Source organism: Apis cerana, linkage group LG5 (genome assembly GCF_029169275.1).
Source record: "Apis cerana isolate GH-2021 linkage group LG5, AcerK_1.0, whole genome shotgun sequence".
Lineage (NCBI taxonomy): Eukaryota > Metazoa > Arthropoda > Insecta > Hymenoptera > Apidae > Apis > Apis cerana.
In genome coordinates this window covers 13,358,830-13,383,640 of record NC_083856.1, presented here as the reverse complement: position 1 = coordinate 13,383,640, position 24,811 = coordinate 13,358,830, and the positions used below count along the sequence as shown (strand labels likewise).

Genomic DNA, 24,811 nt, shown 5'->3' with positions numbered 1-24,811 from the left:
ATATTTATGGATTTATAGATTCTATTTATAATTTTCATTAATTTTCAAAATTTTATTGTTGTATAAATGATAATAAATGCATATTAATCATATAATTAAAAAAAAAATCTTTCCTATTTTGAATTTCTAGATATTAAACAAAAAAAATAATGAAAAATAATTTTTAAAAAAATACGGCTGAAAACAGGATAGTTACTTGACATATAAGAGAAGACTAAACCTTTGTTTAGATAGTTAAAAGGATAGTTAAAATTTCCGTATTGTGATAGAGATTGCAATAATCGAGATTGTACTTTATATGATATAATCAAAAAATTTCTTTTTTTTTTTAATTTATTAAAAATTATTATAATTATATAAATTATTAATTTTTTATCAAGGTATATTAAAATGTTTTCATACATGTATAGGTTATTTCGTGAATTGCGTAGTGAAAATTGAGTGATCTTATATACAAAAATTATTTAAAAGTAAAATAAAAGCCATTAATATAAGGATGTATTTACAAAAAAATGAAGTTTGAAAATTAAATTAAGATTTTCTTTCTAAACTTTTTACAACCAAAAGTTTATCGCAATATTTAGAATATTAAAAAAATAATCTTTATTATTATTTTTATTAATTTTTCTATAAAATATCTATTAATTATTTATTCATGTTTCTTTATTATAATGAAAAATAAAACTATTAATGTTTATATATATATATATATATACGTAATAAAAAATGTAACAAAAAGAAGTTTTAAATAAAAGAAAAAAATATTAAAAATACAAGTACGATATATCAAATATTAATCTATAAAATTAAAAACTATATATTAAACAATATTAAATAAAACTTAAATGATAATAATTAAAACAAACAAAAAAAAAGTAAAAACTTTATTATAATGTTAATACAATAATGTTTTCAACTTTATTTTATATAAAAATGGCTGAAAATATTAATAAATTAATTGATTTTCTTTGAATTAATTTTTGAATTATTATACATAAAAATAAAAATTAAAAAAAAATAAAATTATCAACATTTTGTAAAATAAAATTAAATGTAATTCAAAAAAAAATACATAAATATTGATTTGCTAAATTTGTTGTATTTCATGAATTATATATTACACGTAATTATTGCCACGATTTTTTAGATATTTTGCATAATGTAATAAAAAAGTATTTCGAACAAAATTTATTATTAAAATACAAATTTTTTTTTAATAAGTCATTCTAGTTTTCCAAATGATTAATATAATGAATAATTTTCGTAATAATGATATTTATCTGAAAAAGGATATATAAGAATGTTAAATTTTTACATCATATTAAAAATATGTAGAAGTATTTAAAATTTTCAGGAAATATGAATGAAATTTTTTCTATGCATGTATTTTGTTCTAATTTGATTAAGTATTTTAACATTTAAAACAATTTATTCAATATTCTTTCCGTTGAAATCTATTTTGCAGTAAATATTTTTAGAAAAAATTTTTGTATTTTTATATCAATGAATTACATAAATGATCGTAATATATTATAAAGAAAAAGATATTTAAATAATATTTTCACATGTCAAGAATATTTTTAAGAAAATATTAAATTCAGATAAGACGGTTCGAATATTAATATATCTATATATTGATGTACACTGAACTTAATGTTAATCTACTTAATTTATTAAAGAACGCAATGAAACTACAATTATAATTGAAAATTTTTTATCATACACATTTAATAACGAAATTCGAAAATTCTTGTTTATAAATATTTTTTGTCCTCGGTATTGTACGAATCAAAGTAACATTTATTATAGCGCCTCATGTCAGTTTTCGCAGAGCTACGAATAGAATTCTACAGTAAATTGTATTGCAAACAGCTGTTTGCATACGAAATATTTGTAAACTTCATGAGAAACTTTTTTTTAACATTTTAATGTATTTTCATTAAAAGAATTAAACTAGAATTAGATAGAATATTAATTGTACACATTAAAGCATATTATATTTAATTTTAAGGTGATTGCTGTTTGTGAAGAAGAAATCAAAATGGTATCTTTAAAACTTTTGTTCGTCTTGGCTGTCAAATAAATACATATAACCTAAAACTCATAAATTTATAGAAATTGTAAAAAAATCATAGAAATGGATGTTGTAACAACAAGTTTAGAAGCCCTAATACGTAAGTAAAAATTCGATTTATTTTTTTATATTATTTCGAAATATTTGTAATCATAGATTACCCATTTAATAGATATCAAATTTTAGTCAGTTCATTAAATATTTTCTTTTTCTCTTTTTTAATTTTTTTTTTTTTCTACATAGAAAGGGTAACGAATCCTCAAAATCAAAAACCTGATATAGCTGCAATTGAAGCATTTTGCGTAATGCTTACCAAAGAATCAGAAGGTATTCAAATTGGTACTAAATTATTAGCGTTGCATATTCAGTCATCTAATGAGACAGAAGCACTTCAAGCTCTTGCTGTAAGTTTCTTTTCAATTTTTGTTTACATAATAAATTCAAATTTAAAACTATTTTATTATTTTATTGAGCTATACATACACATACATATAAAAATGTAAAAATGTAAAAATATTTCAATTTAATTATTTTATTTCATTTATTGCTTAATATTTAATGGTTGATATTTAATGAAATTTAATGATATTATTTGAATATAAATTGAAATTAAAAAATAATTTCTAATAATAAATTAATATATATATATATATATATATATATATATATATATATGTTAAAGAAAATTTAAATTTTCATAATTCTTATATATATAATATATATTTCTGACCTTTAATTACATAGTTATTAGATACATGTATGAGAAGATGTGGTCCATCTTTTCACGCAGAAGTTGGAAAATTTCGTTTTTTAAATGAAATGATTCGTTTAGTTTCACCAAAATATTTGGGTGGTAAAACACCAGTCATAGTACGTCAAAAAGTATTGCAATTGTTAAATATGTGGACAAAGGAGTATCCAAAAGAATTAAAAATCAAGGAAGCCTATGAAATGTTAAAAAAACAAGGTGTTATCGAAGTAAGTTTTATGTGTTATTTTTTATGAAAATGACCTTTTTTTTTTTCTTCCAATCTTTTCTTAAAATATAAAAATTATACGTGCACTTAGGACGATTCTATATCTATGAATAATGTACAAGAAGAAGGATTAAAAGTATTAAAAGCTAAAAACACAATATTTGATGATGAAGAGAAATCCAAATTGTTGCAAAAATTACTTCAAAGCAAAAATCCTGATGACTTACAAGCTGCGAATAGATTAATTAAAACTATGGTGAGAGAGGTATGTGAGTCATATTTGAAATGCTACAAAATTTTGCAAAATGCATTAACCATCTATTCTATAGGATGAAAGAAGAGTACAATTAAATTCACGTAGGATAATGGAATTAGAATCTGTTCATAACAATGCAAAGTTATTATCAGAAATGTTAGATTCATATAATTATAATGAAACTAGTACAGAAGATCTTGAATTAATGAAAGAATTATATCAAGCTTGTGAAAGATTAAAACCAATTGTGCTAAGGTTAGCAAATGAAACTCAAGATAATGAAGGAATGCTTGGTCAGTATCTTATAATATCTTTTAAAGATTTATATGATGAATATAAATATTTTATGTGTTATAAAATTACACATTAAAAAATTTATACATATTTTTGTTAGTATCAAGTTATGAGTAATATAATTTTTAAATATATATATAATTATCAATTAGAATTTTAAAATTGTTTTATATTTAAATAATTTATATATATATACATATATATACATTATATTATATTATTTATTATTACATGTATATCTATTTATTTATATATAGGTGATGTACTTGCTGCAAGTGATGAATTGGAACAAGTATTTGAGAAATATACTACAATTATAGTTCATGGTAAATGTATAAAATCTAAGACAGATTCCAACATCAGTCCGTATTTATTAGATTTATCCTCTCCAATGGAGACCATTCCTGTTAAAAGTGATGATGTAAATGCAAGTTACAATGCAATGACAACAAATCATCAATCAGATATGGAAGTTTTAGGAGATATTTTCAATTCATTAGGAAAGTCTGAAAATTCAGATATTTCTTCAGTTTCCAATACAAATTTCTTAATGACTGATTCAATTATGCAGCCGCTTAATGTTTTACCTAAAAATAAGAAAGGTCCGTGAACATAAAATGCTTAAAATATATGCTCTTTTGATTGAATAACACTGATAACATTGAACAAATCAAACGTCTTTAGTAATGAATTTGATCAATTAAATAAATGAACAAATGGTGAGTAACATTCCATTTTCAGATGAATTAATCAACACATCTGAAAAGAAAATTGACAGTAAAGCAAAAGCACTGGAGGAATTAAACGAATTGGATTCTTTGCTTAAACAAAGTTTATCAGGCATAGTATCAAATTCACGTTTGAAATCAACAAGGTTAGTAAAATATATATTTATTCTACTTCTTAATCATTTTCATTATATATAGTTATATCATTTTTTTCTTCTTTTTTTTTTTTTTTTGTCCTTTTACTTTTAATCTCTGTAGTAAACAAAGTATAAATCGCCCACCAAATACCGAACCCTTAGCAGAACGTTATGTTTCAACGACCTCTCCTCGCAGTGGCAATTCTTCGTATTTTTGTGACTTATCAAAGACTACAAATATGAAAAATGATAAAGTATCTGATATTCAGTTTAAATCAAATGATAATTTTCCATCTTATAATGATACAAATTCTCAAACTATTATCGAATGTGATGTAAATGAAAAAATAGATACAAACCAATGTAATAATCGATTAAGTACATGGGATGCTGCTTCAATAACACCATCAACAGAAAACTCAATTAGTCCAGAACCTGAGATTAAACCATTGACAGACATTAATATTAATCTTCATGATATTAAACCAGGTAATTAATATTTTTTTCTTGTTCATTTTTATATATTTATAATTAACATCATTAATATAATATTTAATTAAATATATATAATAATGGTTAATAAAAACTGCTTTGTTAATTTTATTGTTTTTTTCAATAGGTATTAATCCACCTATAACAGTAATTGAAGAAAAAAATGGTATATCTGTAGTGCTTCATTTTGCTCGAGATAATCCAAGAAAAGATGTATTTGTTGTAGTGATTACAACAATGAGTAAGAATTTGAAGCCACTTACTAATTACTTGTTTCAAGCAGTAGTACCAAAAGTATGTTTTGAATGTGTTTATTTAATAATTGTTAATACAAATAGTTAATTTTAATTTGATTGATTTAATGGTAACTTTTGAAAACTAATAATATTTTGCTTTTAGAGATGTAAATGTAGACTTCAGCCACCTTCTGGAACAGAATTGCCTGGTCATAATCCATTTTTACCTCCATCTGCAATTACTCAAATTATGTTAATTGCAAATCCTACCAAGGTAAAACAATAAAAATTGTATTTCAAACATTTATCGATTTTTATAATTTTTATATTTAATTATATAATTTCTTCTACAGGAAACGGTATCGTTAAAATTTATGTTAAGTTATACCATGGATGATGAAACTTTCACAGAAATGGGTGAAGTAGAAAAATTGCCTTTAGTTTAAAGTACTTAAAGTGTAATTATAATATAAATTAAATTCAAGAATTACAGACTCTAATAGCCAAAAGAAGAATATATTGTTTTTTAAGATATGAATTTTCAAAAGATATTGTTTCTTTTACTTTATTTCTCAGATTGTAATTACAGTTTTATCTTTATTATTATATTCTGAGATAATATTAATGTTATGTAGATATTTATAAGTCATGTTGTGATTATATAAACGAAAATATCAACAAATCTATTTTAAGATCGAAATACATGAGAGAACATATTATAATCGTATACAATAAAGATCAAAATAAATATAATAATTGAAAAATAGAAAAAAAAGAAAGGCACAAACAAACAAAAAAAAAAATACGGAAAATACAGATAGTGTACTATAAATTCAAAGTTGAAGTGGATATTCTTCATTATTAAAAATGTACAAATGGGATATTTTATTTAAAAATTTGAAGAAATATATCATTCGTTTAGGAAATAGAAAGTACTTCGTCACGAAAAGCAAGAGCAGTAACTGCTTTTTGATGACCTTGATATTCTCGTTCTACTGCTCCTGTTGATACATTCCATAATCTTGCAACACCATCGGACGAAGCTAAATTGAATAAAATGTTAAAATTGAATCTAAAACAAAATATAATAAAACGTAAAAAAAAAATTATGTTGTTACCGGTAAATATATATTGTGAATCTGCGCTAAATGCAGCATCCCAAACCCATCGTTTTGCTTCATGTTGAAGTACTTGTACTTCAGAAAAATCCGTAGTTTTCCAAACTCGAGCAGTTTGATCAGCGGATGTAGTTACTAAAAGTCTGGATAAGAAACATGATTTTTATCTTAATATTAAATCAAATTTTACATAATTTTGTTACTTTATTATATATAATTAATATATCATATTTACGTGGAATCAGGACTAAATTTACATCGAAGCGCATAACGTTTATGTGCTGAAAGTTTGTGACGAGGATTAAGACGCGTAGGCTCGTCACCTACTCCTCCTGTAAGCGTCCAAATATAACAATGACCTTTGTTGTTTACTGCTGCCATATATGTACCGTCTTGATCAATTGCAACATCTTGTACAGATGCTTCGGCTTCTGGTATCTTCACATAAAGAATAATTATTTAAATAAATAGAGATAGAATTAAAATTAATTAATTGATGGATTACTAACAAAACAAAATATTTCTAAATGTACTAAATGAGTTTATTTTATATATTTCATACCAATTGTTCATTATGATCTGATCGTAAATCCCATAAATGTATAACACCACTTTGATCACCAACAATAAGTTCTGCTTGATTTGGATGCAAACAAACACAATTGACAGGAGCTGATACTTGAAATATTCGTTGGCATTGAAAACTACTTGACCTATAATATTATATTTATAATTGTTTTTTTGTTATTGTTATTATTATCGATATTATTTTTATATTTTTATGCAAAGAAATTAGTACGGTATTTAAATTGTATTTGTATTTGCCTGAGATCCCAAATCCGAGCTGAACAGTCTTCACCACCTGTATACATCCATTTACCCTCTTCCTACATATAATAAAATATTTTAATAATCTTATTATTATACAATTATCGTCTTGAAGATAGTTTTACAATTAAAAAATAATGTACTATTGATATCAACAGAATATAATTATAAAATACCTGAAAACCCAAGCCTGTAATATTTTTTGATACTCCTTCATAATTAATAATTGGATTTGGATTATTTGAAACTAAATCGTACATTCTTATATGTTGATATCCAGCAGCAGCTATCAAATATTTATCAGGAGTAATATCTAAAGCATTAACTTGCTAAAAATAACAAAATTTAAAAAAATAATAAGATTTGAAATAAAATATATCGTTCAACATCAAAATTTTACCGAATCTGTGTGTTCTGTAGTACGTTGACAAACTCCAGTATGAGGTTGCCATATTTTGATAGTATGATCATAACCACCTGTTACAAGAATAACTTGTTCGTTGCTGTTAGTGCCATCCACAGTCATTTGTTAAAATGTATAAAATAATTTAGAAATGAAAATTCGATAATATTCGTAATATTAGATATATAAATTTGTAATTTTCTGTTAAAATTTCATATATTATATCCTTCGTTTCCTTTACTTTCTTTACTTCTATTGTTATAGAATTTTGTTCAATGAGTTTATTCTTAACTTCAAATAATAATATATTAACTATAAATAAATAATTAATTCGTAATGTATCTTTAAATGCATCAATTACTAGAATATATCATATGACAGGTTATAAACACGAAACATGGAGTTGGACGAACACAATTACACGAATATCTTATCCCCTCTACCAAAATGATTCAATTCCCCTATTTCCATAGGAGAATACATGACGTCACATTATCCTCCATTGCCACTGTACATTAAGTAAAGATATGTCATGTGATCAAATTTTCATCAAAGCATGTCTGTCTAAATGTAACGATGGATGTTATGGATAATATGATGTTAGGCATTCTTCTTCTATAAAAATTCACTGCAGAAGAATTGAAACCATTTTTAATAGAGAGGATAACTTGATTGACAATTCTAATCTAAAATAAATTATGAAAAGACATACACACCTATATAATGTCACTAAAAAATCAATTCTTCTAAATATTATTATCTGTGTATGATATATTATATTATATACGTTATTATGTATATAAAAAAAGATACAAAATAAAAATGGGGTCAATATAAAAAAAAAAAGATACAATTTGATTTCTTGAGATATTTTTATTTTTCAGTTGCAGTGTTATTTTTTAAATATAATTTATTAAAAAATTTATTCAAATATATTCGTCATTTTATCAATTTTCTGTTTTCTTTTTTAAAATTAAAATGTGTTTACATTATCGATTAATATTAATAATTTTTGTTAAAAATATATAGTGTATAGATAGAGAAATAAAAAATATATAAAATGATTCAATATCATTACATTTTTTAGATACGATTCGTATCATTACATATATTTTTGCGATACGATAACGATTTCATTCCATGGAAATTTCTATTAATACCAAAGAACAACTTACTTTGTTTGATCATAGATTAAGATATTTGTTAAAGATATATCACTTTTGCTTTATCGAACATTTGTGTACACACAACTATATGATTAGAAAATATAAACATCTTATACTTTTACACTTTTTTCCTGTTTTTATAAAACAGGAAAAATTCACATATTTGTTAAATTAAAAAAATTAAAACATTAGTCATGGAGTGATACAATGAATTTATACACTTCTAAGATTTAATGATATAATAATATGCTATAATAATAATAATAATAATAATTAATCAGTTTTAATAATTAAATAATAATAAAATTTCATAATAATAATTATTATAATAATAAATATAATAACAATAATAATAATTATTATGATAATTGTAATAATAATAATAATAATAATAATAATTTGTATCAACAATTATATTCAAAAAATTCAAGAAAAATATATTACATACGCGCGCGCGTGTATTCTCTCATTCATTCATTCGTTCGTTCTTCATTATCTATATAATTTTATTTTTTTTCACATATCTAAGTGTTTACAATTCATAAAAAATATTCAAATTAACAGAGTTTTATTATTAATTTCTGAATGAAGTAAAGAAAGAAAAAAAAGACGAGAAAAAGTTTGTACTTTTATCAAAAATCCAAATGTTTGAATATAGAAAACATAACTCGAAAGAGTATGTGGCATATTTCGAAAGCAGTGAATAATGCGTGAAAAACAATTTGCAATTTAAGAAAAACCATTTTATTATTATTTTTTTTTCCAAATTTTTTGCATTTTAATTAGATGAAAATTATAAAAATATTTAACGAAATAAAATTTATGACTATCGCATACTCTTCCGAACATTTAATAAATTTAGCAATTTGATCGACTTGATATTTGGCGATGTTGTATTGGCGAATTATGTATATATATATATATATATAAATATACATATACATGTATATTTATATATATATATATATATATCAATAAATATAATTGTATGTGTGCGTAGTAAACATATACCAACATACATCAAACCATATTAATGAACAGATATGAATATAATATTGAAAATTAAATTATGCATTCCGCTTCGATGGCGGTATTAAATGATCTGGTAATTCTGCAGGTAGATCATAACCTTCGAGTTTTACATTAATTAAATGCATCGCTAAAGCAAATTCATCAGAATCTAAAAATCCATCTTTATCTATATCGGATAATTTCCAAATTCTTCCAAGTACATTGTTCGGTAATTTTGATTTTACCATTTCCGATTTAGCCGCTGAAAATATAATGAATGAATATTATTAATATTTAATAGCAAATAAAAAATACAATGTAAAAACCTTTTATATTTGTATCTTCATATTTACATTCAAACTTTGAATAATATTATTTACAAGAAAAATTTGCTATTTATTTGAAATTCAATGAATTATAAATACAAATTACAAACATGTAAATATAAGAACTTACCTGCACCAGTGATTTTTCCATCACATGGGCCGAGTTTTTCGAATATTGCATTATATTTATATCTTTCCTTATTAACTATCCATTCCGGTTCACCTGCACCAGCATCGATACCTTCCCCTCGTTTATATCCAAATGGACTCACTTGATCAACCACTCCTTCAAATGCACCGCCTATGATACAAAATATCATGTCATATAATCTCATAAAATATCTCATGTTATTTGAATATAAATAAAAAATATAAAAAGATACAGAAAAATTTTTTTAATGAACGATTGCAACAATCTATGAAGTTACAATAATAAAATTAAAAAAAAAAAATTTTATTTTTCTTGATTATTTTTCAGAATAATATGAGAAGAAAGAAATATAAATACATATATGATTATAAAAGTGATGAAATTGATGAATATATTTAATGAAATTTAATTATATAAATTTAATATATTAATAAATAAAATATGAATGTATTTTTATATTTTTAACTTCATATATTTATATGAGAATATTTATATATTGATAAAAGATAAATAGAGAAAGATACCTTTCACGAATAAATCTGATGTTGTACCAATTTCTTCATGAGGAATCATACTCATAAGTTGAGCAATATCTTTAACAAGCATATTATCAACCACTTCTAACAATTTAGGTTTCAAAGTATTGAATTTACTAAAATCATGATGAGCTAAGAATTCTTGCATTTTTTTCAAGTCTGGAAAATCGCCAGGTGAAATCTGTTGTTCTCTTTGTATTTGATCATAAATTTGACCCAAATTTTTTATAAGTTCCTTTTTTTTAGTATCTTTACCAAATACACTGGGCATATCTTTTCTTAAAGCACTGATTATATAAGCATGCACCTATAAATTTATATATAATTAAATTTTATCATTGGTCTTTGAACAATATATAACTGATAATCAATTGATTAGTAATAAGGCGCGGTGAGTGATAGTGGATAGGCTATCATTTTTACACTCGTTTACCTTTGCTAACCGTGCACGTTTAATCAAGTCATTAAGCTTCCTAAGCGCTGCATTTTTTGGTAACGATTGCATATCTTTAAATAAATCTTGTTCCTCATCTTCGAATAATCTGAAAATAAATGCAAATATAATATAAGAAATATATAATTTTCATTTGCATATATATAATATTTAATTTTAAAGATTATATATAAATTCGAGTATTTATTAGAGAATATCTAATAACTTTGTAATAAATAAATAGAATTATATTATTATGGATATTAGTATTTAAAAAAAAAATATAAATAATAATAATAAAAAAATATAAATAAAATAATAATAAACTATTCACCTTTTGTTTACATCATATCTTAAAGGCTGATCCCAGAATGAGCCAATATATACTCTAGCTACTTCAGGAGTTTGTAAAACTTTTCCTAAAGACCACATTAATGCTCCATATACTCTCATGAGTTGTTGATGATCAATCATATCAGCTTTATTGAGAACAATTCTAATTTTATCATCATGACCACGTAATGCCTCGATCAAACGTCTGAATTCATCAGAAATGTCAAGTTTATGAGCATCAAATAATAAGATGATTCTATCTACTCGTTCGGCAAACCATTCCATAACACCAGTAAAGTCATAACCTCTGTCCACCTAATATGAGAGAAAATGATTATTAATTAAATCTAAAAGTTAAACTAATAAAATTTAATAAAAGTTTGTAAAAAAATACATACTCTCTGTTTTTCACCTGATAAGATACCAGGTGTATCAACTATAGATATGCCTTTTAAAACAGGAGATGCGACCGTAGAACATTGAAATCTATTAAGGAAAGCATTTCCAAATTTAGAAAGTGGACGAAACTGCTTGTTTGGGTCAACAACTAAAGCATTCCCAGGGATTACACCCTCTTTCTCATTGTACATAACTGCAATAAAGCGATCTGTCGTTGGTTCAGGTCCAATTCTTATTCCAGGGAAGTCTCGTTCTAGCAAATATTTGATGAAAGTGGTTTTGCCTGTGGAATATTGACCCACCAAAAGGATCATGGGTTTTGCATCAAAATCTGGATCGTCAAGTTGAGGTGAATGAAAATCATGGAATTGATAATGCTGTTCAAGAGGCAATAATTTCGATTTGTATATTTTTTTGAGGCCATCAGCAACATTTTCAAAGAGATCCTGTTTACCACTTTCTTCCCGACTTAACCAACTGAACATCTCGAATAATAATCAAGATAATAATCCTACAAATATAATAATGCATTACAAATTTTTTATAAATGTTCATGATATTAAATATCTTTTTTTTTTGCTGAATAAAAATTATAATAGTTTTAATTCGGTTTTGATATTAATTCACAATTTTGATATAATAATTCATAGAATTTTATTTTCTCTATTTTTTTTATAATAATGATTAAATTAAATAATAATGATAATAAATAATAAATACATTTATGAATAAATATTTTACGAATTATAGGTAAGAAAATAATTATAGGTAAGAAAAAAAAAATAAAATTATGATGAAAAATATTTAAGAAATTAATAAAAACAAAATCTACCCTTTTTGCACTGATTCTGTAAAATATATAAATAGTGACAGGAATGATGAAAAACTATCATACGGCACGACGTTTGACAGCACGTATAATTTATATATATTGAAACGTTGAATTGAGATGCACTTTTTGTCAGCGAAATAAATTTAAAAAAAAAATTGATGGAAACTTAACAATTTATTTCTATTTCTAAAACACGATCGATAAAAGGGAATCATGTATCACTTGAACGTGTTAGTCATAAGAAAACAACCGGTTGTGTATGACCACTCAACAGACCACGTCGCGAACAATTCTACATGTATATCAATACGACTGCGCATCGCGCATCCGAGTATACCTCCTTCCATTTTCTAGTCTATTCTCTCTCTCTCTTTTCTGCATTTCACTATTCTTCTCTATTCTTTTCTATCCCTTTTCTATTTCTTGAACATTTCTCTTATTCGTTTTTCCTTTTTCTTTTTATTTATTTACTTGTTGCATTAAGTGAATATTATATATCTATATACATTTTTATTCTTTTTTTTTTCAACAGAAGATATTCTTTTTCAACGATATATATTGTTTCGTAAATAGGAACAAAAGTTGTACAAATATTTTCAATGACTATTAAATATTGATTAGATATATTTAATTGATTATGTACATGTAATTGAATTAATTTATATGAAATTTATTTGTTATTCTTAAATATATTGGAATTATGAATGATTAAAAAAAGTAAAGAAATAAATAAAAAAAGAAAATTAAAAAAATAATCACGAACAATGGTATATAAAGAGAGATAATTTTTATTAATACACGAATTCGATTGACTTAAAATGAAAAAATATGATTATATTTTTAATGAAATATTTGAAATAGAAGCTAATTGAAGTCAATTGAATAAAAATACATAATTGATGATATGAAGATTATTTATCTGCAACAGTAACACAATTTTAGAAACTTTTCTTTTCTATAAAGATAAGTAAGCCTCTTTTTGCTGAGTGATTCATATGTCTTTATACATATTATACCTATAGATATTGGCTATGTAGAGTCACGCGTGTATTTAGTTTTATCTTGAAATGAGTACGCTGTTACGCGTCACTGTTAATCGAGGTCGGTCATATTCCATCTATTTTATATATATATATATATATATTATATTTATTCATTTATTTATCCATTTATTTATCTATTAAAAAAAAAAGATTATAAATATAAAAGAAAGAGAAAAAGGAATAAAAGACAAATATTCTAATTTTATTGTTATTAAACTTTTTTCAGTTAATATAATCATTAATAATAATTAAAATTAATTCATCTTAAATTCCTTATTAAAACTAATAATGATATTTATTAGAAAACAATTTTATTAGAATATAAACATATATAAAAAAATATATATATACATATTTGACTTATAATATAAAATTATATGACATATTATAAGTACATACTTACATACATGTATCGATTAATACGATTCGTATTCGATGGCATTTAATCGACATTCACGCATTATCTTCTGTTTGAATATTTGAATTAAACGGAAAGAGTGCTTGGAATAATCGTTCTCGAATTGCGTAACGAGACATGCAAAACATTCAGTGTCATTTGTTGCGTAAGCAACGCGGACACATCCTGGTTAAACGATTTTGTGCCAATTTAGTAATCTTAACCAGCTTCGCTCGAATTAGAATTGATTCGTATGATACGGCATACTTCGCGATTATATGTGTTATTATGGATGTATATAGAAATAGAAACTTTTCGTTATTTTTTATGAAATAAATTATTAAACACACACACACACACACACACACACACACACACATATTTTCCTGACATTAGAGAATAATCTTGAAAAAGGATAGATATCATTCATTCACATTTATTCCAAGTTAATGAGTATCCAACTTATATGAGTTAAAAGAATTCTTAAAAAGAATTATGAATGTAAGCATTCATTATCCCAGTTATCGGGAAGTACGTTTTTCCACAATTTCATCAAATTTTTTAGTAGACAAGGTGTACCACATTTAGGTATATTCATATAGTGTGGTATAAGTGCTTTTGTATCATTTAGATACATCAACTGTAAAAAAGGAAAAAAGAAATAAAAAGAGAAAGGGAGTGAAATAAAATTTCAAAAGAAACAAACATAATTAAAAAAAACGATTGCTTTTGATACAAAATAATATTACCTTCAGTTCCATGTCTTCTGTAAAATTTGATCCAGCATGCAATTGAAAAATAAGCGTCGATCCATATTCAGGTTTAAAGTATTCATCCGTGAATCCCATGGTTCTCAACAAATTAACGAGAGTTATATCATGAGCAGAATAAAAATATGCTCGTCTTGTATCTTGATTATTATTAAATGCATTCAAACGTTCCAAAATTTCTTTAAGCAATGGCCCTAAAAAGAAGCTTTATATATATATAAATACGAATTATAATAAGAATAGTTTTTGGATCCTTTACAATTTTTATACCTCCACGAAGTCGTTGTTGTAATGTATTACTCGTAAATAGGGCTAAACTACGAGCTGCAATTTCACGCATTTGTTGATTATAGTATTTGATTGTCCATTCGGGTAATTTTAAACCATTGCGTTCTTCAATTTCCAAAGTGTTGTATAAAAATTCAATATCGGTAATCGTTGAAATATTTTGCCCGGTATAATTAGAAAGTTCTTGAAAATATTTGCTCGATGGAAATTCTGGACGTTTAGAATCGTTCACATATGCTTCTTTCAAAGCTTTTTCTAATCTTGGACAAGGTGCTTTAACTACAATTATCTGAAAATTATTTTTTTGCTTGGTGTTCTCTTTTTCTCTCTTATTTATTAGCATACATATATATATATATATATATTACGGTTTTGTGATATTCCAATGTTTAAAGCTAATATATACCTTATCCAAATGTCTAGGAGTCGAATGAACAGGGACAGGTCGCCAGGTCAAACCTGATACAAAAATTTCCTCATTGGTTGGTGGATATAAACTTGCTAATAAAACTTGCGCGGACATTATACACCGATCCGCATAACTACTCTGCGTCAGAGATAGAGTACTATCGTATGTGTTGCCAATTATCGAGCCGTATTCAGTGCGAATCCATTGACCAATGTTATACATTCGTAGCATGCCATCCTGTATATAATGTGAAACATTCAGAATTATGTACATTAATAATTTTTACAATGGAAAAATTTGTTTTTTTTTTTATAAAATAATAATAGATCAAAAAATTTATACATTTGATATTAATATTAAACAAATAAATTTGATATTAATATTAAATAAATAAACTATTTGTATAATTATTTATATAAATATATGTATATACATATACATATTTTGTTTCGAAAACACTGTTTTTAATTTAACGATTTTAATGATATAATATTAATAATATTAACATTATTAACAATAATATTTTTTCCCATTTCATCTTATAAATTTATCAATTTATCAATTTTAACTTAACAAATAAATATATTAACATGTTTGGATTGATAAAAAAAATTTCATACAATTATCGATTATAATAAAAATACATATTTAAAATTGATATGTAAATGTATCGAAACAAAGAAACATAATCTGTAGTTAACATTTCAATTCAATTTATTATGATAATAAATATGTTAAAATAAAATTCGATTGATTAATGTATAATATGTAACGCATAGATCCATTTAATAAATTTATTTAAAATTTATAACCTTTGTTAAAGCTCCCCAACCACCTTGCCATTTGTAATTTCGATATGGATCGTTTGGATAAGTTTCCGTAGGATTACGATCTCCATGTCGAAAAACCTGTTGAATCATTATTAAGATTAATTGCTACAAGGATATGATACACTGATCAAATCATGTATGAAAATGATATATGTACTTACAAATATCATCTGTTGTATAGAAGTTTGTTGTGTACCGATCGTTGAAGCAAATGCTACATACGCAAACAATACAGAACCGATACCGATACTAAGTATCGAAACCATGATGTGAGTACCTATGTTATTTCGTTGAGAATTATTACTTTGTTTATTTTCTTCGCTCATTCTATTATATTTATTGTGCGTGCCTTGCAAAAAATCATCTGAAAGGAATGCGGCTCTAATTGATTGATTTCGATGATTTATTTTTGTTTACAAAAATAATATATTATAAATAAAATAGCATATTAACCGAAAATCACATCTAAGATAAGATTAGAAATAAAATCATGTAATAAAAGAGGAATGTACTTTCCTTATTACGCGAGATTTTTTGTCATATACAAATAGTATATTGAATATATATATATATATATATATATATATATATATATATATATACATATATATGTATATTTATTTCATTTATTTCATTGTGTATTATCAAATAAATATATAAAAAATCATTTTTTTTTAGTTTAAGAACTTGAATTAAGATTGTATTTATTTTATTACCATTAATTACTGATTGAATTTAATCTTCGATCAATGTTTGTCGATAACATTATACGTATGTGTCGAAATAACCGTTTTTCTCATTACTTTTTGTTACTTTTCATTACCGTTGCTCTTATTATTGCCCAATCGATCGGTGAAGCGAAATATAAAGACATATACATCTGTGTGAACAAATGACATTTAAAAATTTATACGTACATATATTTGAAGATAGGTTTGCGCATATAGAACAACGCAGAAAGAAAAACAAGTTGTTGAGAGATGTGGAAAAAAAGAGAGGAATCGATTAACAAATCGATTATCAATTTTTTGATAAAAACAAAAACACGCGCGATAATTCCTAATAATTAGGTGGAAAATCAATGTCTATATTTTTTAAAACAACACATTAAATACACATGTCGGTAGAAAGAATGTGCAATGTATCGATATGATCCGTCAGATAATATCGTATAACGTATTCGACACTAGAGTGCGCTCATATGCACATCGTAATGGTGGGGAGTGTGTTGTCACAAAGTATAGTAAGTTGCGTAGTATAAAATACAATAAAGGTATAAGATCGAGCAACGTGACAAAATTGTTTTAAGAATTTATATTATTCAATTATTATGATAATTTCTATATAAATATCTTTTTACAATATATATATATATACATATATATATATTATAAATGAATAACAATAATGATTTTGGCTACTTGATGGTTATTTATTTGGATATATATGTGAGTATTTACTTGGATATATTATATCAGTGTTAATAATCAATGATAATATAGCAATTAGTTGCTATCGATAAAAAATTCTTGTATATTAGTTAATCTAAATATTATAATAATGAAAAAAATAATTTATGATTAGGTATTTATGTATTTGCAAATTTAAAGAGCAAAAGAGGGAAAAAATAATAAATAATAAAAATAATGCAGAAAAGAAAGGTACATTGGATTTATTTTCATTAATTTTACATACGTATTGATACGTTGACTGTTGGATTCAACAGCATTCGTTCGAAAACATAATATATATAAAATATATAACTAATTCAAGAAATAAATAATAATCAGTCATATACTTATGATACATTAAAGTACGATGTATTATGAGTATTAAGTTTTATAGCTATAGTAATATATGGTTAATATTAATTTGTTAACGAAGAAATATTCCTATAATTTCATTCATTTTAAATAGAATTTGCATCATCTCGATTAGAATTGTGCATTGAAATTGAATCGTTGAAAATATTCTTGCGCAAAGGAAACATTGCTTCGTTGAATCTATGAGAAGCATGATCGAAAAATAACAGATTTTTACATTAATTTCGATTACAGGATATTCGATCGATCATAATTTCTTGTATAACGTTTAATAATATAATTTAATACAATTTTATCTATATATGTTTTCGTGAATTCTGATAATTATGTACGAATGAAGTTATTTTAATAACTAGAACGATGACTAGAATTTAATTCATTATTTTACTATCAAAATATAAATTCAAAAATATGCGAATTGGAAAATATATAAAATAGAAATAGAAAATTAATTTAAAATAAATGTAAATTTAATCAAATTATAATATTAATCAAAAGATAAAGTAGCTAAAATTGTTAGATATTTTGTAATAGATTTTGAATAAAAAAAAAATTTTTACGAACGAATGCATAAGTAAACATCTATGATGTTAAAATTCGAGATAATCGAAATCGCGATCAATCGATCAAATCAATGTGTTTTAATCTAAGCTTGTTCAGAACGACGTCGACGACCGGGGCCTCCGGCATAATTTGCCGCGGCTAGTCCCATTAAATGTTTTGCAGCTTGTGATCCGCTGAATCCACGACTCAAACCAAGATCCAATCCTCGTTTGTTACTGTAAAAAGGAACTGCGGTCAACGGAGAAATTTGTAAAACGGATAATAGATATTTTTAATGATTAAGTTAATTAGAAGAACGTGATATGTATCAATTTAATAATACTTATGTTACATTTACTTTTCAAGCTCTGGATTGCGTATCATAGTGTGACCAAGTCGAGTAATAATTTCCATCAATGCTTCCGGATCTTCTTCATCAAATTGACTCCAGTATCCTTGTTGACTATATGAAATGAAAATGAATAATCCCTTTTAAACGAGAGCATATTCGTGAAAATCTCGTTACTTAACGTCGTTTCAACTATCAAATTTATAACTTCTTCTTCATTTATCAAGCTACGTATACATAATACCATAATAGAATGGAAAGATATAACAACAACATTCTCGTCTCTTTAATTTTAGATACACTGGAATCGTTTTCTCTCATTAAACGATGTCTCATTAAATGGAACTAGGTTAAATTTCTGACATTGCCAGATGGATCTTCCGTTCACTTTGTACGTATATATTTTTTCTCGATTTCTTTGCAATATAATATGCACAATAAAACTGATTCGTGTTTTTATGTATATATTTATATATTTTTCATAATATATTATCTTGGAATTTCATCGTATATTTTGGAAAAAATATTATAAACATCGAACAGTTGATCGGGTTTATTAAAAAAAAATCGAAAGAATCGATCGAGATCGGAAAAGACTTACGGTGCAGCATTCGTCGAAAGATTGGACGATACAAAAAGACCCACAACCATTAATAGTACATAGAACGATATGATTCCTTGCTGCATCCTCGATGATTCTTTTAAATCTGGAATTCAAAGTAATATGATTTCATTTTAAAATTGATCATTTATTAATTCATTTTAAAATTCATTTTATTCTGCATACATTTAACATAGTATGAACTCGATCGAAATAAACATATATATATTATTAATTCGATAAAAAATTTAATATCTTATAATTTTATTTGAAATTTTTAACGCATTGATACAAAGAAAAAAAAAAGTATAAAATAGAAAAAAGGAATGAAAAAGGAACGAAAGTTGAAAAAAAGGAAAAAAAAAGGCAATAGCAATGTTTATACCACTTTTCTTTTTTCACACTATCTCAAAAGAAAAGTGGATGCATTCAGTGGCTAAAGCTACTAACAAACTATTCAACCGACAATCTAGGAAGGAAAGACCGATCGTGGCCAACTTTTCGAGTAGATTCCTCCGTTGTATTGTTTCGATTCGCAACGAATGTTACAATGCGATACTGTATATGCGAGTAAATATATAAATCGTATACAATTGTAATATAATAAAATATTTCATTTGTGAAACATAAGATCTTCTCCTTTTTTTTATTTCTATCTTTGTGGCACGTTGATTACAACGTATTCAAAACTTATACGTACATAAGGAAATTTGATCTTTATGGAAATTAACATCTGGAAGTTGGTAATACACGTCTCAGATTATAACGACTCCTTTCCATTTCTGATAGTATCGATGTTCGTTCAATTAGTATTTTATTGGAAGGCAATCACGAGTCGCTTTGAGCGTGCCGAATGGCCGTAACACGGGATAATTGGATTCAGCGCTTCCGATAATTGATGTTGACGATACGTTTTCACGCGTGTACTTACATTCGTTAAGAACGATTCAATATATTTGGATATATTTATATATCATGAAAATTGAAAATGTGTAAATTTTTGAAAGAATTACGAAAGATCTATCTGATGCTGTTTCAAAAAAAAAAAAAAAAAAGAAAACAAAAGAAAAGAAAGAGAAGAGAGGAAGAAAATGAGAAATAAGTGGTTAAATGTACCTATTTGTCAGGAAAAAAGATGCTATGAAGAGAAGTAAAAGAACATGTATCGAAAAAATTATCGAAAAAAATAAACGAAATATTATTACATCGTATAGATAAAAGATTGATTTCGAATTAATTGCTAGTTTATATAATAGTCACTAATCTTTTGTCTTTTGTTTTTTTTGTTTTTCTTACTTTGTGATTCCGTTTCCCGTTCTCCGTATCACGTTCTTCGTATTCCATATTCCGTATCTCGTTTTCTATTTTTCGTTTCCCGTTTTCCGTTTTCCGTTTTCCGTTTTCCGTTTTCCGCTTTCCATCCGATGACTAAGCAGCACTATATTCGCAACAAGGTGAATCGCGGTTCGATCGAGCATGAAAATTCAAGAAATTGAAGAACAGCTGCGCGTTGCATCGTTTCCTTTATCGATTCTGATTCCTTTATCGGTTCGATCATGATTTAGGAATTGCAAGTGGTAATTGAGAACGATAAAAAAATTTATTATACCAGTTTACCGACAATCGCATTTGTATTCTGAAAATTTTTCTTCTTCAACGTGATTAATAATTCTTTTCTTACGGACAAGAAAGATACATTTACAAGAAGAATTTTGCGATGTCGAAAGAAAATGCAACAACAAACCCAATTACCTGTCGACGTACGTACGTTTAATTGACGTTGCGTCGCGAAACAAATGTAAGGGACGTGCTGCGAATTATTTTCATCCGAATATCGAAAGAATTTATTATGAGAAGTTGAATATTTCTTAGTATATATTCCAACGTTACATTAGAATAAAGAGAATTCCGTTTAATTAACGTAAAAACTGAATCAATGAAATAATCACCAATCACTAATTATAACATTTTTTTTTTTTTATAGATAATTTCGACTTCGATTCGAAATAAACGAATGTATTTGCTAATGTATGAGGGGGAGGAAAAAAAGAAAAAAGGAGAGGAAGAAGAGTGAAAGATAGAAAAAAAAGAAAAGATTTGATTGAACAAAAGAAAAGAAAATATCGATATAATATTCGATTTCGTTTAGAGTATTTAATAATTTAATAATTTCTTTGTAATAAATACTTTATATCGAGAGAGAAAGGGAAAAATCCTAACCTTCCTAATGATTTAAATTCATTGTTATTTAATCATTAATCATTAGAATAAAATTCTTATATCTTTTTATTTATAATATATAGTAAATTTATACAATGTGTGTATCGATATCAATCGATATTATCATAAGGGATATCAAACGAGATCGTAGAAAAATAACACAACGGATTCGCGTATTTCTCCTCGTGTTAACACGCAAACGTATATCACTTTTGAAAGAAGGAAAGAACGAAAGAAGAAGAAAGGCCGCTTACCTTACGATTAACGATACTCCCTTGGATATAACGCGGAGTGTAACGAATGCCAGTAAAGTTGTTCCTTAAGACACGGTTGTTTCTTCGAGGGCGAAGAGCTCTGCTCTGTGAATACGAATTTCTTGGTTGACGGTTTATATAAGCCCGCGCGGCTTTGCGCCACTTGTTTCATCCCCATTCCCATCTCTATTTCCATCCCCACCCCGTGATACTTGTAAAGATTCTCGACCAATGAAACGGTTCCGTGTTCTACCCCATCCGAGCTTTCTACCCTCGATTCTCGTATATCGTTTCGATAACCACCAACGAGCGTAACGCTAACGCGCGCACCCTCTGCCACATTCCGCTGTCGCGACGCGTTGATTCACCACAACATTTCATCCATTTTTCTTTCGTTTTTCTTCTCCCTCTTCTTTCCTCGATTTTTTGTCATTTCCCGTTTCAGCTAATTTCCTTCCCCGATTAAAAGATAAATAGAGAGAATTCGCCTCGCCGATGATTTATCATCGCTAAGCAATGATCGCGTGAATCGATTATTTACGAATTCTCCAGTTTCGAGAAAATGCGTTTAAAGTATTAAGTAAATCAAATGTAAAGGATGTATAAATAAAGATAAAGGGAGGACGATCAAATTCGTGGGAGAAAATACTATTTCGTTGGTCGCTAGTCACGTATTCGATCCATCGATACAACAATTTCTTAAATGTAGACGGACTATAACTCAGTTACGTTCATTGAAAAATATTAATTTTTATATCGTATAAAAAATATATAAATACATAATTTTTGCATAACATAAGTCGTTTAGACGAGAAAAATTAATCGCATCGGATCTAAATTTCTTTCGATCGATTCGACTAAATATTCCTATCCATAAGTATGAATGAAAAAAAATAAATCATGGAAGAAATTTTTCCATAATTTTCGATCAACGGCCTTCATTACAATATATAATACGTATTGTTATCGAAAATATCTTGATTTTTTTAGAGAGAATGTTTCGATCAAATTAATCAAGAACCAATAATAGATCGTTTTCTATGAACCGTAATCTCGAGTTAAGATCGCAAACTGATTTTGTCCGTTTTTCTCTTTTCATTTCCTACAATTTACTTATTTACGAGAATTCGAGAATCTTATTACCGTTTATTGCGACGCTTATAACTTTATCCCTTTCTTAGGGCGCCGTCTGCGCTATAGTTGGTCAGTATGTAAATCATAGGCCGATAGGCCATTTCAATAATGGTCCCTGGGACGACGGTGCTTGCTCGTGCAACAAATATGATCGTTATAGAACAGCTGAGGGAAATAAGAATAATAAGACCGATTGTGCGTATTTTACATCTCGAAAAAGCGGGACGATCGTTCGATCTCGGGCAATTTTTGAAATTTTGAAAATTCTTTATTATTTAGAAAAATAATGTGAACGAAAAGATGAACAGGGAGTTGTGGAAATGAATAACGGAAGGGAGTGAGAAATATCAAAAAAGAAAAAGAAGAAGAAGAAGAACATAGCATAGAAAGAGAAAAGAAAAATTCTGTTCGTTCGCGAAAGTAGCCTTTTAATCGTTTCCGATTGTGTAAATCGATTTGAACGTTGTATCGTTTTTTCTTTTTCTGAAATACATCGATTTATCGATTATCGATGTATTAGTTCAGTAACACGATAAAAATCGTTAGTTGAGAGAGGAAGGAAGGAAAGGAATCGAACGTCGCGATAAAATTAAACCGAAGCCAAAAAAGATTCAAATTTTTGCTATAAAATCATTATCCTTGTTTTTTTTATAATACTTTGATCTATTTGATATTTAATCAATCGAAAAGGATTAAAGGGAGGGAAGGAGGGAAAGGGAGGGAAAGGGAGGGAAAGAAAGAAAGAAAAAAAAGAAAGGAAAAAAAATTATTAATTTTTCCTCTTCTTTCCTTTCTTTCGCGTTAATCCCTAAACCTTAACGATCGCTTTTTTCCTTCTTTCTTTCTTTTTTTTTTATTCGAATATAATTCGCCATACAATTTCCACATTCTTACAGATACGAATCGAAGCATGGAAGAAATCGATATCGTTAGACGTTAAAATGAAATAACTCTCTCGGTTTTACGAGATATTTGTCGAGACATAAACTGGAAATTAATCCGGCATAGCCAGTGTGCTTACTCGATTTATTCAAACGTCTGGGTTTATTTAAACTTATTTTCATAGATATTGATTTTAAAGTGGGATATAATGAAAAAAATTGTTCATTCGAGTTATCGATTATTATTTTATTATCGCTCGATACACCACGCGTTCTCTGGTTTCGAACAATTGTTCAAGATGGAGACAATTTGACGCCTTGAAAATTATATGTATACGTAAACGTGTTCGCCGAGATAAGGGAAAGCTCGTCGTAGGCTGCTGCAACTACGAGCGTAAGAATTTTTATTGGTCCTTTTCCCTTGTTTTCCTCTCTCTCTCTCTCTCTCTTTCTCTCTCCGTTCCGTTTCCACTGAAATAGAACGAGTTTAGTTACGTTTATTTGTTAAGATTGGTTCGTTTCGATTACATCCCGTATCC

The 24,811-nt window shown here is 26.2% G+C and overlaps 5 protein-coding genes and 1 long non-coding RNA gene across 11 annotated transcripts in view; 2 read left to right on the top strand and 4 right to left on the bottom strand.

Annotated features, from left to right (window-relative positions):
• The first annotated feature begins 195 nt into the window (after positions 1 to 195).
• LOC107998598 (ADP-ribosylation factor-binding protein GGA1) lies at positions 196 to 7,323 on the top strand. Of its 3 annotated transcripts, none has more exons than XM_062075544.1 (12): positions 196 to 380; positions 2,012 to 2,174; positions 2,318 to 2,478; positions 2,819 to 3,052; positions 3,143 to 3,316; positions 3,381 to 3,600; positions 3,859 to 4,203; positions 4,343 to 4,475; positions 4,588 to 4,955; positions 5,086 to 5,252; positions 5,358 to 5,468; positions 5,548 to 7,323. In XM_062075544.1, the coding sequence occupies exons 2-12, from the start codon at positions 2,138 to 2,140 to the stop codon at positions 5,638 to 5,640; spliced, it is 2,043 nt and encodes a 680-aa protein (XP_061931528.1). In that variant the 5' UTR covers positions 196 to 380; positions 2,012 to 2,137; the 3' UTR covers positions 5,641 to 7,323. The 3 variants fall into 3 exon arrangements, with proteins under 3 accessions (XP_061931528.1, XP_016913453.1, XP_016913439.1); XM_017057964.3 differs by lacking the exon at positions 196 to 380 and adding an exon at positions 1,619 to 1,930 and having other exon boundaries at positions 4,663 to 4,955; XM_017057950.3 differs by lacking the exon at positions 196 to 380 and adding an exon at positions 1,619 to 1,930.
• Positions 5,744 to 8,000, bottom strand: LOC107998627 (target of rapamycin complex subunit lst8). Of its 2 annotated transcripts, XM_017057998.3 has the most exons (7): positions 7,541 to 8,000; positions 7,317 to 7,469; positions 7,138 to 7,199; positions 6,875 to 7,025; positions 6,548 to 6,750; positions 6,313 to 6,455; positions 5,744 to 6,237 (listed from the first exon to the last, which is right to left on the bottom strand). In XM_017057998.3, the coding sequence occupies exons 1-7, from the start codon at positions 7,664 to 7,666 to the stop codon at positions 6,113 to 6,115; spliced, it is 963 nt and encodes a 320-aa protein (XP_016913487.1). In that variant the 5' UTR covers positions 7,667 to 8,000; the 3' UTR covers positions 5,744 to 6,112. The 2 variants fall into 2 exon arrangements, with proteins under 2 accessions (XP_016913487.1, XP_016913479.1); XM_017057990.3 differs by having other exon boundaries at positions 5,744 to 6,455; positions 7,541 to 7,999.
• Positions 8,001 to 8,396: 396 nt separating this feature from the next.
• Positions 8,397 to 13,463, bottom strand: LOC107998998 (EH domain-containing protein 3). Its single transcript, XM_017058617.3, has 7 exons — positions 12,731 to 13,463; positions 11,898 to 12,409; positions 11,501 to 11,814; positions 11,167 to 11,275; positions 10,722 to 11,040; positions 10,177 to 10,347; positions 8,397 to 9,982 (listed from the first exon to the last, which is right to left on the bottom strand). Exons 2-7 carry the CDS (start codon positions 12,381 to 12,383, stop codon positions 9,777 to 9,779), a joined length of 1,605 nt encoding a protein of 534 aa, XP_016914106.1. The 5' UTR covers positions 12,384 to 12,409; positions 12,731 to 13,463; the 3' UTR covers positions 8,397 to 9,776.
• A 1,127-nt stretch (positions 13,464 to 14,590) lies between these two features.
• On the bottom strand, positions 14,591 to 17,632 carry LOC107999008 (lysosomal acid phosphatase). 2 transcript variants are annotated; one of them, XM_017058639.3, is made up of 7 exons: positions 17,385 to 17,632; positions 16,629 to 16,831; positions 16,450 to 16,545; positions 15,635 to 15,874; positions 15,211 to 15,517; positions 14,920 to 15,134; positions 14,591 to 14,810 (listed from the first exon to the last, which is right to left on the bottom strand). In XM_017058639.3, exons 2-7 carry the CDS (start codon positions 16,791 to 16,793, stop codon positions 14,664 to 14,666), a joined length of 1,170 nt encoding a protein of 389 aa, XP_016914128.1. In that variant the 5' UTR covers positions 16,794 to 16,831; positions 17,385 to 17,632; the 3' UTR covers positions 14,591 to 14,663. The 2 variants fall into 2 exon arrangements, with proteins under 2 accessions (XP_016914128.1, XP_016914133.1); XM_017058644.3 differs by having other exon boundaries at positions 17,184 to 17,613.
• A 126-nt stretch (positions 17,633 to 17,758) lies between these two features.
• On the top strand, positions 17,759 to 20,413 carry LOC133666150 (uncharacterized). Its single transcript, XR_009829875.1, has 2 exons — positions 17,759 to 17,915; positions 18,052 to 20,413. It is a non-coding gene; the product is annotated as an uncharacterized LOC133666150 (long non-coding RNA).
• Positions 18,124 to 24,811, bottom strand: part of LOC107998259 (diuretic hormone class 2) — a 40,978-nt gene continuing 34,290 nt past the window's right edge. Inside the window, exons 1-4 of one of the 2 annotated variants that reach the window (XM_017057454.3) lie at positions 22,258 to 22,412; positions 19,784 to 19,889; positions 19,192 to 19,296; positions 18,124 to 19,069 (exon numbers count right to left, since the gene is read on the bottom strand). In XM_017057454.3, the coding sequence (XP_016912943.1) occupies positions 18,937 to 19,069; positions 19,192 to 19,296; positions 19,784 to 19,869 (324 nt within the window). In that variant the 5' untranslated portion in view covers positions 19,870 to 19,889; positions 22,258 to 22,412 and the 3' untranslated portion in view covers positions 18,124 to 18,936. Of the gene's footprint in view, positions 19,070 to 19,191; positions 19,297 to 19,783; positions 19,890 to 22,257; positions 22,413 to 24,811 lie in introns of those variants that run through there. The other variant, XM_028666959.2, reaches the window with a different exon arrangement.